At 41.9% G+C, this 15516-nt stretch overlaps 1 protein-coding gene across 1 annotated transcript in view; it reads right to left on the bottom strand.

Annotated features, from left to right (window-relative positions):
• The window catches only part of LOC109891385 (pleckstrin homology domain-containing family G member 4B), a 79750-nt gene that overhangs the window by 44153 nt on the left and 20081 nt on the right, over positions 1 to 15516 (bottom strand). The window contains exons 2-11 of the mRNA XM_020483874.2: positions 11298 to 11495; positions 9051 to 10650; positions 7519 to 7725; positions 7218 to 7341; positions 4875 to 4968; positions 1670 to 1756; positions 1295 to 1411; positions 722 to 820; positions 484 to 632; positions 86 to 224 (exon numbers count right to left, since the gene is read on the bottom strand). Coding sequence (XP_020339463.1) covers positions 86 to 224; positions 484 to 632; positions 722 to 820; positions 1295 to 1411; positions 1670 to 1756; positions 4875 to 4968; positions 7218 to 7341; positions 7519 to 7725; positions 9051 to 10650; positions 11298 to 11495 — 2814 coding nt within the window. The remainder of the gene's footprint in view (positions 1 to 85; positions 225 to 483; positions 633 to 721; positions 821 to 1294; positions 1412 to 1669; positions 1757 to 4874; positions 4969 to 7217; positions 7342 to 7518; positions 7726 to 9050; positions 10651 to 11297; positions 11496 to 15516) is intronic.

The following is a 15516-nucleotide window of genomic DNA, read 5'->3' as shown; positions in this document are numbered from 1 at the left end:
TGTAGAAGAAGTCAAGGGAAGGGGCTTTCTGAAGACACTGTACTTCTATCTGAATATCCTGTAAAGTTGCAACCTCCTGACCTACCGTGTCGAGATCTGACTCCGCCTCCCTGAGTTTGAGCAGGAAGTCCAGGTGCCTCAGTGACTCGTTGGACCTCATCACCAGCGTATGAACACTCTCCTCCACCTGGTTATACAGGACCGTCACTGACTCCAAAGCGTCACTGTAATAAGAGGTGGACGTTAGCAACTATTCAATCCTGTCCTCACCACTTCACAATGATAGACGGTTTATGGAGTTCTGGCACAAAATGGCTGTCGTGGCATCACCTAGATGGTTGATACCATAGAGCTGGATGAATTGTGGTCACTTGCCACATTGCCTGTTTTAGCTTGGGCAGTGTCATGGAGGGCTTTCACAATTGTATGGGTGTTACACATCAGTTATCCACAACAAATCATGAATTTGATGAAGACCAATACCTGTAGTCATCGGACTTGGCAAATCGAAACTCTTCCCTCCTCATTCTGGCCAGGATGGCCCCACCTTCTCTCTGTAAAGTAACCAATCGGATGTCCTGTAGTACCTCTTTCATTGAGGTCTTCTGATCTTGAATAGATAGCTGGACGTCCTGAACAAAAAACAACAACAACAACAACCTAAAGCTAAAGCTAAAAAAAAGAATGTTTTATTTAAGTTACTTCATGAAACTGTAACTACCTGGGCGGTGTCCATTTTTGGATTGCCATCAATTTTCTTGATTGCTCTATGTAGTATATGGGCTGCCCCTTGCAAGTCCGTCACAAAGGAAATTAGCTTCTGAAACGGATTAAGAAAATAGATTTTAGGATCCAGACTCAACAAAGCCAATGCAATAGATTGGGGGGGGGGGGGTTTATGCTTTGGAATACCAATGACAACAGCTATGCAAACAAGCCCAAACTCGCCCACTATCCCAAGAAGATCCTTGTTGACTAATCCTGCAACAACAGGAAATTTGAATTACTATGTGGATTATAATTAATGGACATGTAGGGGTTGATTTAAAACATTTTCGTAGTCTGAAAATTCTTACAACTACACTACAAGTTTTACATTTCCTAGATTGCAGGACAGTACTCCTGCAACAGGTTGATCGAAATAAGATCCTACATCTGTCAACAACAATTTAAAATTAATTTGATGACACTTGTATATCCGATTTACTAGAAATCTACTAGAAATCTTGACCATACAAATTATCTAAAGAGGCCATGACATATGTTGAAACCATTTATAAATATTATACTGCACCTGATGAAACTGCAGCCAATCAGTGTGGCTGTAGGGGAAGGTCCCGCCCAAATCAGAGGTCAGCTGTTGTCCCTCCACCAGCTTGTGCAGAGCCTTCAGAGAAGTCACCATGTCCATCTGATTGACAAGAGGCATGTGGGGAGGGGTCAGTCATATTACAGAGCGAGGGCCTGTGTGGACATGTCTCAATAGTCCAGATTGCAGGATTGAAAATGAGGAAAGGAAGTATCCCTCGTATTGCTTTCAGATTAGTGTATATGAAGGAGAGGAGACAAGAGGAGGTCCCCCCCCCCCCTTTAGACAAATCCATGGTGTCTTGCAAAACAGAATTATGGGTGTGTGTGCGTGCGCATGTGTGTCTGTATGCCCTCTGACCTGTAGTCCAGGGTGTCTTTCAGGGCGAGGGCTTGATTCTTTATCTACTAGCATCAGCACAATGCGGACTGCATGCAGGGCTTGTTCCTATGGAGACGACCATTAAGGAAACATGTCAGAACAAGCCATCATTGCAGATCATCACAATGTATGCAATATGAATATAGGGTCCATTGAATTTTTTTTGCATATCTTGTTCTTCAGTACAGACGGATTGGTTGTTTAGCAATTTAGCGTCCGGTAACTAGATGACTTCATACTGCATTTTAACATCCAGTAACTAGATACCTCCATACAGCATTTTAAAGGTCCTGAACAGTCATTATGAAAAGTAATTTTACTCTCTAAGCTAACTACCAGGAAGTTTGAAAAGACAGGCTGAGCGGGCAGGGAGCTTATATTGACTGACAGCTCTTTGAAACAACTATTTCAAGTAACTTGGATGCAGTGAACACTGTCGCAGTAAAGTAATCTCAAGCAAATTTGGGGATACACAAAGCAACTCAAACATTGAAATGCATCAATTATATATAGATTGTTTATACATCTTCCGTTTGGCATGTCTAGTAATGCTGTTCACAGCAGCACTGATGGATGTGTTGACTTAACAACTGCGTTAGAGTTTTTTGAACGACCAATCCCCCCCTTTTGTTCCATGCTGCATGAAGACCAAGCGAGGCAGTAACTAGCTTACACCAGACACAGATGAAAGGGGAAACATATAAGCAATGTTCCCTCTAAGCCTCACAGAAGAAATATCAGGACCAGTGAGAAGCACAAGATTGAACTTCACTCTTTCTAGACTTTTCCCTTTCAGTTAAAACTATCAGCGTTTCTCTTTACTGGAACAATTGTGATCGAATGAACGCAATAATAGTCACTTTCAATGCAACATAATAACATCTTTGAAATGCTAGTCAGGTAAAGAGCTTTTTTTTGTCTCAATGGGTCAATTTGAGACAGGCTCGAATAAGCTAAGTAGCCAATAGGCAGATGGTTGCATAATTTGTCTGATTCTTTGTAATAATGGTATGGGAATAATAATGCATTTTATTTTTCAAAGTGGTTTCTTTCTCAAACAACACAACAACATTTTCACCTCCTTGTCACCTCCTTGTCTGAAGGACAAGTGGATAAGCAGGTTAAAGTCAAACCCTACATATTTTTTTCCCAGAAGTCTCATGGAATGTAGGCCTACATTGAACAACACACATTGGCTGCTACTGTAGGCTGAATGATAGAACAGCTATTTTCATGTTAAAATGTTATGCAATGCATTTTCTCCACTGTTTTTGATGGTAGGCCACACTGGTAGGTCTACATAATGGTCAAAAAGCCACAGAGCCTAGTTGACCACTGTTAAAACTGTAACTTAAAGCGGTTACAGCATCAGTATTCACAGGAGACACACTCTGGAAATTGCACAGATTTTTCACAATGTTCAAGTTTGCACTCAGCATATCTGAAATTAGCTCAGTGCCCCAAAAAATGTGAGGTAACATTGCATATAAGTATCTTTGCCATAGATGAATAGGGTAAGCTTTTAATTATATTTGTGACCGACCGGCTCAAATTGGTACTACTGGAGAGACCTTCTTTGTCTACACCCATTCAGCATTGTTCACACCCTCTTAAGCTTTAGCCCCACCCATCTCTTAAAGGGTTGATCCGAGCATTCTGTACTAACAACAGCAGTCAAGCACCCCTTTAAAAACCTATATTAAACACAGATTAAAAACAGCTATTTATGACAGGTATCTATTTTGTGGTTGTGACCCAGAGACTCTTGACCATTTATTCTGGGACTGTTCTTATGTCAGAAGTTTTGGAGTAAGTTAGAAGATTTTATTTTAAAATAAACTACTGTTAATGTTCATTTGAAAGACTCTTAATATTATGTTTTATTTTGATCCAAATGATATGGACCCTGATTTAACTTTTTGGGTCTGAGATATGAATAATAACATCCTACAAGTAACGTTAGCTAGCGAGCCAGCCAGTTAACGTTAGTTTGCTAATAGTACACTTTAACTTGAAATTAAACCACTTTCTGTCAAAATTAAAAACGTGTAATATCTGAAAATGTAGATAGCTAGACTATCTTACTCTTATACATCATTGATGTACGCATCTCCTGTCGGATGCTATGGTTGCCCTTAGTTTGAGATGTAATCCAGAGACATGTTTTCTCCATCTCCTTAGCTATCATACTCAAATTCCACTGATTTCAAAACTCGGTCCTCCAGAAAGTGGAGACCATAAACGTAATGTTAGCTAGTGAGCCAGCCAGCTAACGTTAGTTAGCTAACAGGACACTTTAACTTCACATTGGGCTTATGCAGTTTTACTACGCAATACAATAAAAAAAAGTGCTAGAGAGGATTACCTAGACATACAGACCAGCTCAAATAGACAGAAGCATGCTATATGGCAGACCAATCCAAACTCATCTCTCGGCATGTCCAGCCCACTCATTATCTCAGCCAATCATGGGTAGCAGGAAGGTTTCTTGCTTTTTCTGTGGCAAAACCAACTAGGCTCTTAATTAAACAATTTTATTTGTATTTACAGATGAAATACAAGTTTGTTATTAAGACACATGAAAGTTCACATGTTCCAGAAGGCATTTCTGCCAAAAAAACGCATTTTGATTTAAAAGAAAAGTTTATGTTCAAACGTCTCTCCTGTGAAGTAGTGACCCGCGACATACGCCTAGTTTCCTGAAACGAGTCACAAAGGCTGACATCCTACAGTCAAATGTTTGCACCAGTAGAGTAGCTATCTAGCTATATAAACCACACCCCTCTGCAACCAATAATTCTCTGATGTTGTTCACAAGGCGGTACTTATTTCAATTAGGTAAGCGAATATCATGTTGCCATTGGTGTACCTTAATGACAGTTAAGGTGATGTCACCTTGTCTTCTTTAAAATGAATCCAAGTGTTTGGCATGGGGGAAGGGACAAGTAACTTTATGGTCAAACTTTATCAATATAGAAGCAACTGTCATTTTTCATACTTTGGTCATCTTACCTTAATCTGGTTCCCTTCACAAGACTGTTCCTGACCTTTAACACCCTGTAACTAGATACCTCATGGTATGACACACCACTATCAACTCTTTATCTCAGAATCTAGATCGGCAGATGGATTATAGTTTGAGAGTTGACTCTTAATGTAAAGGAATGGCTCTTATTTTCCTAACCTGAACCATCAGTAGGGCTTTGTAGAAGAAGGAGGGAGGAGGTTTCTTCCTGGCATCGATCACCACTGTCATTCCCAGGTCCCGCACATCTTTTCTAGGAAAATACAGGGAAGTGAGTTGGGGCATATTAGAAAGTTGTTCACACTATCTTGGCATTCTCTCACTTTACCTGATTGAGGTGTCATTTCAATGGTTTTAGTGGTTTCACCTCCCCCCCTCAATTCAAAAGGTCTTTCGCTCAATTCAATTTAAGGGCTTTATTGACATGGGAAACATATGTTTACATTGCCAAAGAAAGTGAAATAGATCATAAGCAATACAAAATAAATGTAAACATTACACTTCCAAAAGATTCAAAAGAATACATAGATTTCAAATGTCATATTATGTATATCTACAGTGTTGTAATGATGAGCAAATAGTTAAAGTGCAAAGGGGAAAATAAATAAACATAAATATAGGTTGTATTTATAATGGTGTTCTTCACTGGTTTCCCTTTTCTTGTGGCAACAGGTCACACATCTTGCTGCTGTGATGGCACACTGGTATTTCACCCAATAGATATGGGAGTTAATCCAAATTTGATTTATTTTCAAATTCTTTGTCGTCTGTGTAATCTGAGGAAAATCTATCTCCCTAATATGGTCATACATTTGGCAGGACGTTAGGAAATGCAGCTCAGTTCGCCTGTCTTCTCTTGAGAGCCAGCTCTGCCTTCAGAGGCCTTTCTCAATAGCAAGGCTATGCTCACTGAGCCTGTACATAATCAAAGATGTCCTTAATTTTGGGTCAGTCACATTGGTCAGGTATTCTGCCACCGTGTACTCTCTGTTTAGGGCCAAATAGCATTCTAGTTTGCTCTGTTTTTTTTGGTACATTCTTTCTAATGTTTCAAGTAATTATATTTTTATTTTCTCATGATTTGGTTGGGTCTAATTTTGTTGCTGTCCTGGGGCATGTTTGTGTTTGTGAACAGAGACCCAGGACCAGCTTGCTTAGGGGGCAAGTTTATCGACAGGTTTATTTCTCTGTAGCTGATGGCTTTGTTATGGAAGGTTTGGGAATTGCTTCTGAACGGCTATTTTCTGGATTTTGATAATTAGCTCTCACACACAGAGAGAGTACCCCCCACTCAAGCCCCCACCTTCCCCTATGTTCTTTTAAAGCATGCATACCAGACAGTTGGCAGTCATTGTGGTTTGTCAGGATTGGATGCATCATAAAGGGCTAAATGAGGGACATAAAGGCAACAACATTAAAAGGCCTATCTGTTTAACCAGGCAGCCGTCACCTTGAACTTCAAAGTGTGTCCATTATTAAAGCTGTGTAAACAGATTAGACTGTAAAATGTGTATTATGAGGACATTTGGCTTTTAAACAGTCCCAGCTCCAAGACCATGTCAGCTGGGGGTAAAGCTAGAAGATTTAAAAAAATAAAATAAAAACATGTACTACTAGCACCGACATTGCTGATAGCTTCTTTATTGAGGAAAAATGTACTTACTATGACTGTGATATGTGCTTGTCTCACCTAGCTATAGTTTCTACCATGCTGTCTTGTCATGTGTTGCTGCCTTGCTATGTTGTTGTCTTAGGTCTTTCTTTATGTAGTGTTGTTTTGTCTCTCTTGTCGTGATGTGTGTTTTGTCCTATATTTCTATGTTATTTGTTTATTTAGTTATTTATTTTATCCCAGCCACCGTCCCCGCAGGAGGTCTTTTGCTTTTTGGTAGGCAGTCATTGTAAATAAGAATTTGTTCTTAACTGACTTAAGGTTAAATACATTTAAAATAAATTTAAAAAGCTATCTTACTGTAAGATGAATGCACTGTAAGTCTCTCTGGATAAGAGCGTCTTATAAATGACAAAAATGTAAATGTAGAATCCACAAACCATGTCAGGTCAGTGATTACTTCAAGGAAGGAAGGAAGGAAGTAAAGAAGGAAGGATGCATTAATAGAGTATTCAAATAGGGCTCAAGCACAAGGCCTGTGTACTGTGTAGGCATGTACATTAATGTTTTACTGCCCCCCTTTGGTTAAAAAATATAACCAAAAATCCATGACTGGAATGTTTTGACAACTTGCACTAGAAAGTGCTGAGAGGGTCACTTAAATGATTTACAAACAATGTAAAATACTAATTTCCATGTCATTAATTTAATAGGTACGTCACACAATGTGTTTTCAATGTCTAGTAAAAGGACACAACACATGCATGACTGGATATTATAGTAAGGTAAGGGCAGACCAGACTAGTTGATCACCTACACCCTATACAAATCACATACAGTAAACTCCCTTGAACTATCACCGAAGATGATGAGGGGTTGATTGGTATTACCTGGGGATGGAGTGGAGGTAGAGTAGCACTTTGCACATCTCATGGGCGTACAGCAGAGGAGATGTCCAGCCCTGCCTGTCCCCATGGACCTCCAGCACAGCCCTGCCCACCCTGTCTCTGCTCCCTGGAGGTTGAGGAGACAAGGGTGTCATGGAGAAGTTAGATGGAGAAAAGTGTGGACCAGGGCCGTATTCATAAGAGCAGACCATAGCAACACGCTTTGCAACTGAAAACGAAAATGAGTGTTTGTTATTGGACAACTCTGGATAACACTAAACACAAGGCAGAACAAGCACTGTACCTGGCAGACTGACAATGCCCAGGTGAAGCAGGCCGCTGATGCTTCTGAAAATGGAGTGTTGGGTGGAGGGAGATGGAGGAGAACTGGATACGGGGGAGGGGGGTTGGATGGGGGGAGCTGAGGGCTTCGTTTTAGGGCTCTGGGGTTTGGTGTCAGGTCTGTTGGGTGGTGCAATAGCCCGCGTTTCAACTTTGCCAGGCTGGGGATCTTGTGGTGAAAAGAAATGACAGATCATATGAATTTCAATTTAACAAGGAAGATAGACACGGTTTGTGAAACACACAGGGTTGAAGAACAATGCTCTACAGTAAAGTCTTCCTTGTTGTTTCGAAGAAACAATAGATCAGCATTTTCAAAGCAATTCTGACACTATTCTGTACTGTTTTCACTGTATATCCTGTTCAGTGACCTTTGGTCTTTTAGCACTGGGAGCATTTATTTTTCTTTCATGCAAACCTGATCCTTACGCACCACATTTACGCAATTCACAGCCTTGCATTGGACATGCTCTCTCCCTGTAGCCAAACACTTTGAGGCTGTTAAGCCTGGCTTTGATTTCTAGCATTCTAACTTCTTCCAGAACCAACAAAGGCTTGTCTGTGCTCCCTCTCCCTCACCAGTCCAATAGTCTCTGACAAACATGTCTCCAGACCCCTGAGTGCCCTTGTGAGGGTGTAGGGAGGAAGTATGTAATAAGAAATGGGGACAGTGCACTCTCCTTCCTCCCTAGCTCACTGACAGTCCTCTGAGTGTCCTTGTTAGGGCCCTTGTGTTTCTCTCCATTAAAGGAATGCCATGTTTACTACCATAGCCAATGGATACTGGCCTAATGGCCCCTTCTCAGAGTACAGCCTTATTCGAGTTATTTCTGTCCTTCTCCCTTGGTATTTGGAATGAAGTGATTGCAGCCATTCTGCCCAGGAGAACAGACCATAGAGCAGGAGAGGGAAGATTGGACCCCCCCCCCCAGACCACTACATCATAGGGAGCCTCTTTATGGCATCCTCTGGCCTTTGACACAGCACACTCTCTTCAGTAGAAAGGGTCAATGTTGAGTTTAAATTAGTTGGTGTACACAGAGATGGTTTCAATGTCCATTTGAAACATGCACTTTTTATGAAGCAAGACAGTACGCTGAATGTGGTACAACAATACTATAGCCTAAATGTTGCAATTCTGTCTGTGGGGTATTTCGACCCTCAGGAAATACAAAACATTAATCTCATACAATAGCAGAGCAGTAAAAATCTACTGACACTGCATCTAGGATTCAATTCATTGCCAACTCAATGTAAGTATAGGCTCATTGAATTCTAAATCTGTTGTTATCCCAAACAACATCAACGTCCCTTTAAACATGCTATTAAACAGTTAGTTCTCACAGTGGTCACAGATAGGGCATTCATATGTTGAAGTCACTCAGCTGTCAGTCGAAACTACCAGTTGTTTCATCTGAAAACTGATAACTGAGGAAATTTCATCTGACAAATGAGAGATGTTCTAATATGGATGCTGTACATAGTCACTATTACCTTTCTTGGCAGACTGCTGTCTGTCCAGCTTGGGGGACATTGGCCCAAAGGCCTTGCCTTTCTTACATTGCACCACCTGGGAACTGGGGGGAATCATCTCTGGGCAGATGTCACTGTGGCTCCTGTTGTTCAGTTTATGGACCAGAGGACTTCCTCTGGCTTTCTCAGACACGGTGGACAGTGACCTGGGCTTGGTTTTGTGTTTACCTATGGTTTTCACCACCTCCGGGTTCCAAATTGTCTTGGAGGTGTAGTCACACTCGCATGCATCAACCATGACCGGGTGAGAGATTGCCGGAGGTAACGCTACCTTTGAGTCAGGTCCCGATTGATGGGCCATGTGGTGTGTCTGAAGATAGGGTTCCCCTTGGCACAGTTTATGGATGATTTGAGTTTCTATAGTATTTTTTCCTGGTTTGTGAGTTATGGCAGGTTCAATGGATTTGTGTGGTATGTGATTTAGGTCCAATGGGGGTTCTTTACCGAAGTGTCCATGTTGGTGTGGCTCGTGACCTACAATAGGCTCCTTATAGTGGTTACAGCACTCCCCGGGGTTCTGACCCGGACCTCTGGCGTGACCCCTGAAGCCCATCTCCTCCCCTTCACAGGGGCCAGACTCCTCCAGAGCAGCTAGCAGACCTATGCTCCCCCTTTCAAAGGGAACTGGGTTGCGCAGAGCTGCCAGGTAGGAGTCCCTGTACCTGCATTTTAGTTCCTGTCCACTAGGCTCCTGACCTAGCCTCCTCTGACTGCATGGCATGCAAGGCTCTTCTGAAAATCTGAGGCTGTGCCCACAGGGGGTGCTGTCCATGAGCGGTACAGGGGGAGGGGGCCTGACTGGTTTGAACAAAGGGGGAGTAGAAGAGTTGGGAGTCTTACTGCATCCCGTAAGAGACTCTTTCTTCTTTGCGAAATCCACTAAATCCACGTAGTCACCTTCGACCTCACGGTAGTTCCGGCTGGTGTCCCAGGTGTTAGGCGACACCCAGCCCACAGGCTTGACTAGTGGTTTGGCACGCGGTTTGGGAACGGATTTTTCATGGTCCCCCTTGATTAGTTTCGAGGTACCATCCATGAGTCTCAAAGACACAGAGATCCCGTCCCTGGCAGGAATGATCATGGTCTCTAGGGAAAGGGCGGAAGAAGTAGAGTCGGAAGAGGAGGGAATCTGCAACGGCGTCGGCTCAAATGGAATGTCACGGATAACACTTGGTGTAGTCATGGTCTTGGGCTTGTCCAGAAACTCTGGAATGGCAACTTGTGCCCAGGGCACCTTCATCACTCCCTGGTCGGTGGAAAGCAGGCAGCGGGAGAGTGGGGTGCCATGGCGGCCGTCGTTCACCTCCCTCAGCCAGTCAAGGGTGAAGATGCACGGGTAAGAGGTCTCGGGGATGGGGGTCTCCTCCACCTCACGGCAGCCCTCCTCCAAGAGACTTTTGAGAACGATGCGGGCTGCCTGTTCTCCAAAGGGCTCCACCTGCAGGTAAAAGTCTCCGGGGCGCAGCAGAAGAGGGTTGAGTGAGGCCAGCTGGATCACGGTCCTGTCGCGGAGGCATAGGGGCCAGCCCTCACAAAGGAAAAGCACATCCGAGTACGCAGCCTGGGGAGAGGAAGGGAGAGGTTGGAGAGGGGGGTAAATTGCATGGATTTACGATTTCTTAGGTCAGTATTTTTTCGGCATTAATCCTGCGGTAGGACTGCACTTTTTTGTTCCAGCCCAGCAACAGCGCAACTCAACCAATTATCAACACCCTTGATTAGTTTAATCAGGTGTGTTAATGCTGTACTAGAAGAAAAATACTAAATTATCCATCATTTAAATTCCCGGGGTGCCCACTAGGGGTGCACTTAAGCTATGTAACATGTGCCATGTGAGGAGACTAGAATCCTAAACAAAGCAGGCTTATGCTTATGCTTACTTTAAATTGCATTTGACAGACTGGAATGCAATGAGGGAAGGATAGATTCACCATTCATTTCACCTCAAATTTACCTTTATGTCAGTACACTACTGAGCTGTGGTTATGGAAAACTCTCTGTGTGTGCATGTGTGTGTATGTGTCTGTCTGAGCGAGATAGAGAGGTGTGTGTGTTTTTGTGTGTCTATGTGTGTTTGTGTGTGTCTGTGTGTGTGTGTGTGTGTGTGTGTGTGTGTGTGTGTGTGTGTGTGTGTGTGTGTGTGTGTGTGTGTGTATGCATTTGTATGTATGGGTATCTATGTACGTGTGTGTGTGTGTGTGTACTCACACACGCCGCCTGCTGCACGATCTCCAGTAGGTGTTTGGACGGGATGAGAAAGTCCAGCAGGCAGTGCAGCGCATCACCGCGGTATCGCTCCTCGATGGTCCTGAACAGCTGGCTGAGGACAGTGGGCGCTGTGGCCTCGAAGGGCGGGAACAGGGCCGACAGGGCACTCTGAATGGACGAGTCCAGGGATTCTGGATTCTAGTGAGGAAAGAAAGAAAGAAAGAAAGAAAGAAACAAGTTCAAACATCAAATTCATTTCATTTCACATTCATAAGATTGGAACGCATGACCAAAGAGTAAATGATAATGCAATTGTACCCTGACCCTTTTCATTGCAGCCATTGGAATGCAATGCAGGTATGTTTGCCAGAGTGCAAATCCCAAAATATGTGTGTGTGTGCCTGTGTGTGCGCGTGTATATGTGTATGTGAATAGTTTCAGAGGTGAGTGTATATTTTGACCTCCACTAGTGTTGACAGCGCCGGTTTGTTTGAAGAAAGTCCTCATAACCGTAAAACGTCCAAAAAGATAGATAATCTATAAACGTAAAGCCACAGGACCAATATCTTTCTTGGCTTTTACCCCTGCTCTGGGCCCTCTGGAATGCCTCAAAGCAATATCACTTGAGAGTCAGCAACACAAGAATGTTGAACTTTGAAGTAAACTGTATGGTTCTAATTTAGGGAATTGTAGCCTCTAGTTGTGTCTTCATATTCAGCATAATCATCAACATCGTCAAAACGTGATTGGAACGCTGAAAAGAAGGAACAATGCCCCAAAGCCGAAACATTCCTCTAAAATGTAATCATTTCACTCTCTGACTTCGTTTTTAGTTTCAGGGAAATGTTTTTTTTTGTTTGAGTGGGGAACTAAACTAATCAGAAAGTCTTTGGCATGCTCTGGATATGCTTAGCTCTGTGTTTCATGTCCTTCCAAAATGCACCTAATTTAAGCTGGTACTCTTCAAGCAGGGGAAGAGTCATGGTCTGAGTGAGAGAACAAAGAAATGTATGGTCTCCTTCACATCACAGGTCCCCATAGAGAAGAAGTTGTGTAAACGGACACCATTGTGCACTAGCGTTAGGCATGAAGGTAGTTTTACTACATACAGTATATGCTATGCTTCATATGTCTGTTTTAGATAGTCACGGCAATAAGAACTAGGCCACATTTATCCAGGGTTGTGCTCTGCTTTCTGCTCCTTGGACCACCTGTGGAGAATTGTTGTCACGCCCTGGCCTTAGTTATCTCTGTTTTCTTTATTGTTTTGGTTAGGCCAGGGTGTGATATGGGTGATTTATGTGTTTTGTCTTGTCTAGGGGTTTTTGTAGATTTATGGGGTTGTGTTCAGTTTAGGTGTCTAGGTAAGTCTATGGTTGCCTAGATTGGTTCTCAATCAGAGGCAGGTGTTTATTGTTGTCTCTGATTGGGAACCATATTTAGGCAGCCATATTCTTTGGGTATTTTGTGGGTGATTGTTTCCTGTGTCAGTGTTTGTGCCACACGGGACTGTTTTGGGTTTTCACGTTTATTGTTTTGTAGTTTGTTCATGTTAAGTGTCTCTTATTAAAGAACCATGAACTTCAACCATGCTGCGTTTTGGTCTGCCTCTCCTTCCCAGGAAGAGAGCCGTGACAATAGTACAAACTAAACACACAGAAGCAATCGGGGGAGTTTAAAAGGGATATTGCACGCCAAAATCAAAGTTTGTTAGACATTGTCCCACCTGAGAAAGTAGTATACTGTCAAGTAGTCCCGAATGTGGTGAAGCTTTCCATTGTGTGTGTCCATTGTGTTCCCAACCAGGGAACCCTGCGGGTACTTGGCCTATCCACAGACGGTACATGAGAAGACTCATTTACCAGTATACTGGTAAAATGCACACGAGGGGGTACTTCAGGGGTACTCCAGGCAGAGCAAAATTTGGTTGCAGTACAGTACATTAACTCAAAAAGGTTGGGAACCACTGGTGTACAGCATAGCCATATACATTTAGATAGACAAGGAATGTTTAAGTGTTTTTCTATCACAAATGTTGAATAACATTATCTTTGAACTTACTCTGACGATATTCTGTTGAGTTCATCCTTCAGCTGGTTGAAATTTGGGACAAAAGTATTCTTAAACTGACTTCAAAATGTAGGTTTCGGTGTGTGGCATTCAAGATCTGTTTGTGCATTACCTAAGGCACGTGCACAAGACGGAAGTACATGCACAGAAGTCTTGCAGGTGTTTACATTGTTTTGTGCATGCGACAGGTGATCGACATTTCAACTCCTGCGCCAGTGCTCTAAAAACTAAGGTAAGGAATCATTTCTTTGGGTATTTTGCCTCAAAGGTCGACCAGCTGAATTTTATTCAACATTCTGGCTTGTAAGGAAACTTACCAAGTTTTAGCAGTGCTTTGTTTCAGACTGTATACAAAAAAAATTGGATGCTCTAAGTCCATAACAATACTTAAACCACATTAGGAGAGTATTTTTGAGGTCTGGGGAAAAATCTAAGAAATTGTGATTTTTGAGTGTAGTTACTTTAATTGAAATGCACAGGCACTGTTGTTTGGTTAGTGATGTTTCTGTAGCACTGAGATGGAGTTTGCAAAACAAATGGCCACTGGATTGGTGCAAATAATCCTGATATAATTCTGCCAGGTAGGTATAGGCTACTTGGTAGCTAGTTAACAGTTAATAGAGAAGGTTTTGGGAAGGCCTTTCCATCTGCCAGAAGACGGTTAGGCCTATCATATGCATCGCTATATTGTTCCTGTTCCTTGTTTGAAACCTGGAAGATTTTCTTCATATTATGAGGCATGTCTCACCTTGCTTCAAAGTAGCCTATAGCCAAAATCCCACCATATAAATGTGGAGGCAGTTATTTCATAAAAACTTCCTCATTATGCATTCTCTTGTTCTATTGGATTTCTTTCAACTTTCTTTCATTGTCTAGCAGCCAAAGTCACTATCCTAGTCATATTAGCAACCCATGATAGTTGTTGCATCTTTAGATCGCCCCTCTTTCTAAATTTCTAATGGATATTCTGATATCTGTCCATGAAACTGCTATGTGTTGTGCATTTTAGAACAGTGTTTATCCACAAACGGTTTTTTGGAACATTTGCGTGTAGGCCTAATGCCTGTGTGCACATTGCTGCGCCTAAAATGTGAAGAAATAATAGTTGATCAACATTTTAAGCTAAACATTCTAAACTTTGTTACCAGCCTTATTAAATGATATGGCTACTTTGATACGCATCGTGGGGACTAAGAAGGGAATATATGTAATGCCCACTGAAAAAGACGTGTGTATACCCTCCACTACACGGGTTGAATACATATCTAATCGAGATATAGTATATTAGTGTTTTATTTTTCATTCTTATTTTACAAATGTTAGAATTTTTCTTCCACTTTGACAGAGTATTTTGTGTAGATCGTTGACAGATGCTTTGAATATTGTTAAACCTAATATTGTTAAGCCTTTAGAAGCCTAGACATATCCAAAAAGCCAGACGGATCATTTTGTTGAATATAGTGAAAGGAACACTCCTTCTCCAACCAAGGAAGAGGAGCAAACTGAAGAGAAGGATATTCATCTATTTAAATCAAATTAAATCACATTTTATTGGTCTCATACACATATTTAGCAGATGTTCTTGAGGGTGTAGCGAAATGCTTGCTATTGGAGAAATGCTTCTTCATTATCAAACATGTAGCCCATATCCTTTTTACAGATAAAAAGAGTTATACCTTTACAAATGGGCTTCCTATGGATTCAAGGACCAACCAGAATATAGAATAACATGATGTGATTGGTGATGAGCTATATAAATCTGACTAATTGTTTTCAGACAATTGGACACACTTGGTCATATTTACGTAGCTCGTTTACTATTTGGATTGCTATGGCTGCGTTTACACATGCAGCCCAATTCTGATCTTCTTTCCCACTAATTGGTTCTTTGACCAATAACATCAGATCTTTTTCAGAGCTGATCTGATTGATTAAAATACAAATTATTGAAAAAAGTATTAGAATTGGGCTGCCTGTGTAAATGCAGCCTAATTGTTGGTTTTTGTGAGGATTCGTGAACATGCTACCTGAAAACAGTTACCTGGAAATTACATGGATTTTCAAGACTGGATTCCTATTTCATCTGAATGCAGCTGAGCTCTAGGTCTGTAGGCCTGTCATGTGTATTTGACTTGAATATGCTATTGGC

The sequence above is a fragment of the Oncorhynchus kisutch genome, linkage group LG5 (assembly GCF_002021735.2).
Source record: "Oncorhynchus kisutch isolate 150728-3 linkage group LG5, Okis_V2, whole genome shotgun sequence".
Classification (NCBI taxonomy): domain Eukaryota; kingdom Metazoa; phylum Chordata; class Actinopteri; order Salmoniformes; family Salmonidae; genus Oncorhynchus; species Oncorhynchus kisutch.
The sequence above is the reverse complement of the archived record's forward strand: the minus strand, read 5'-3'. Positions and strand labels throughout refer to the sequence as shown.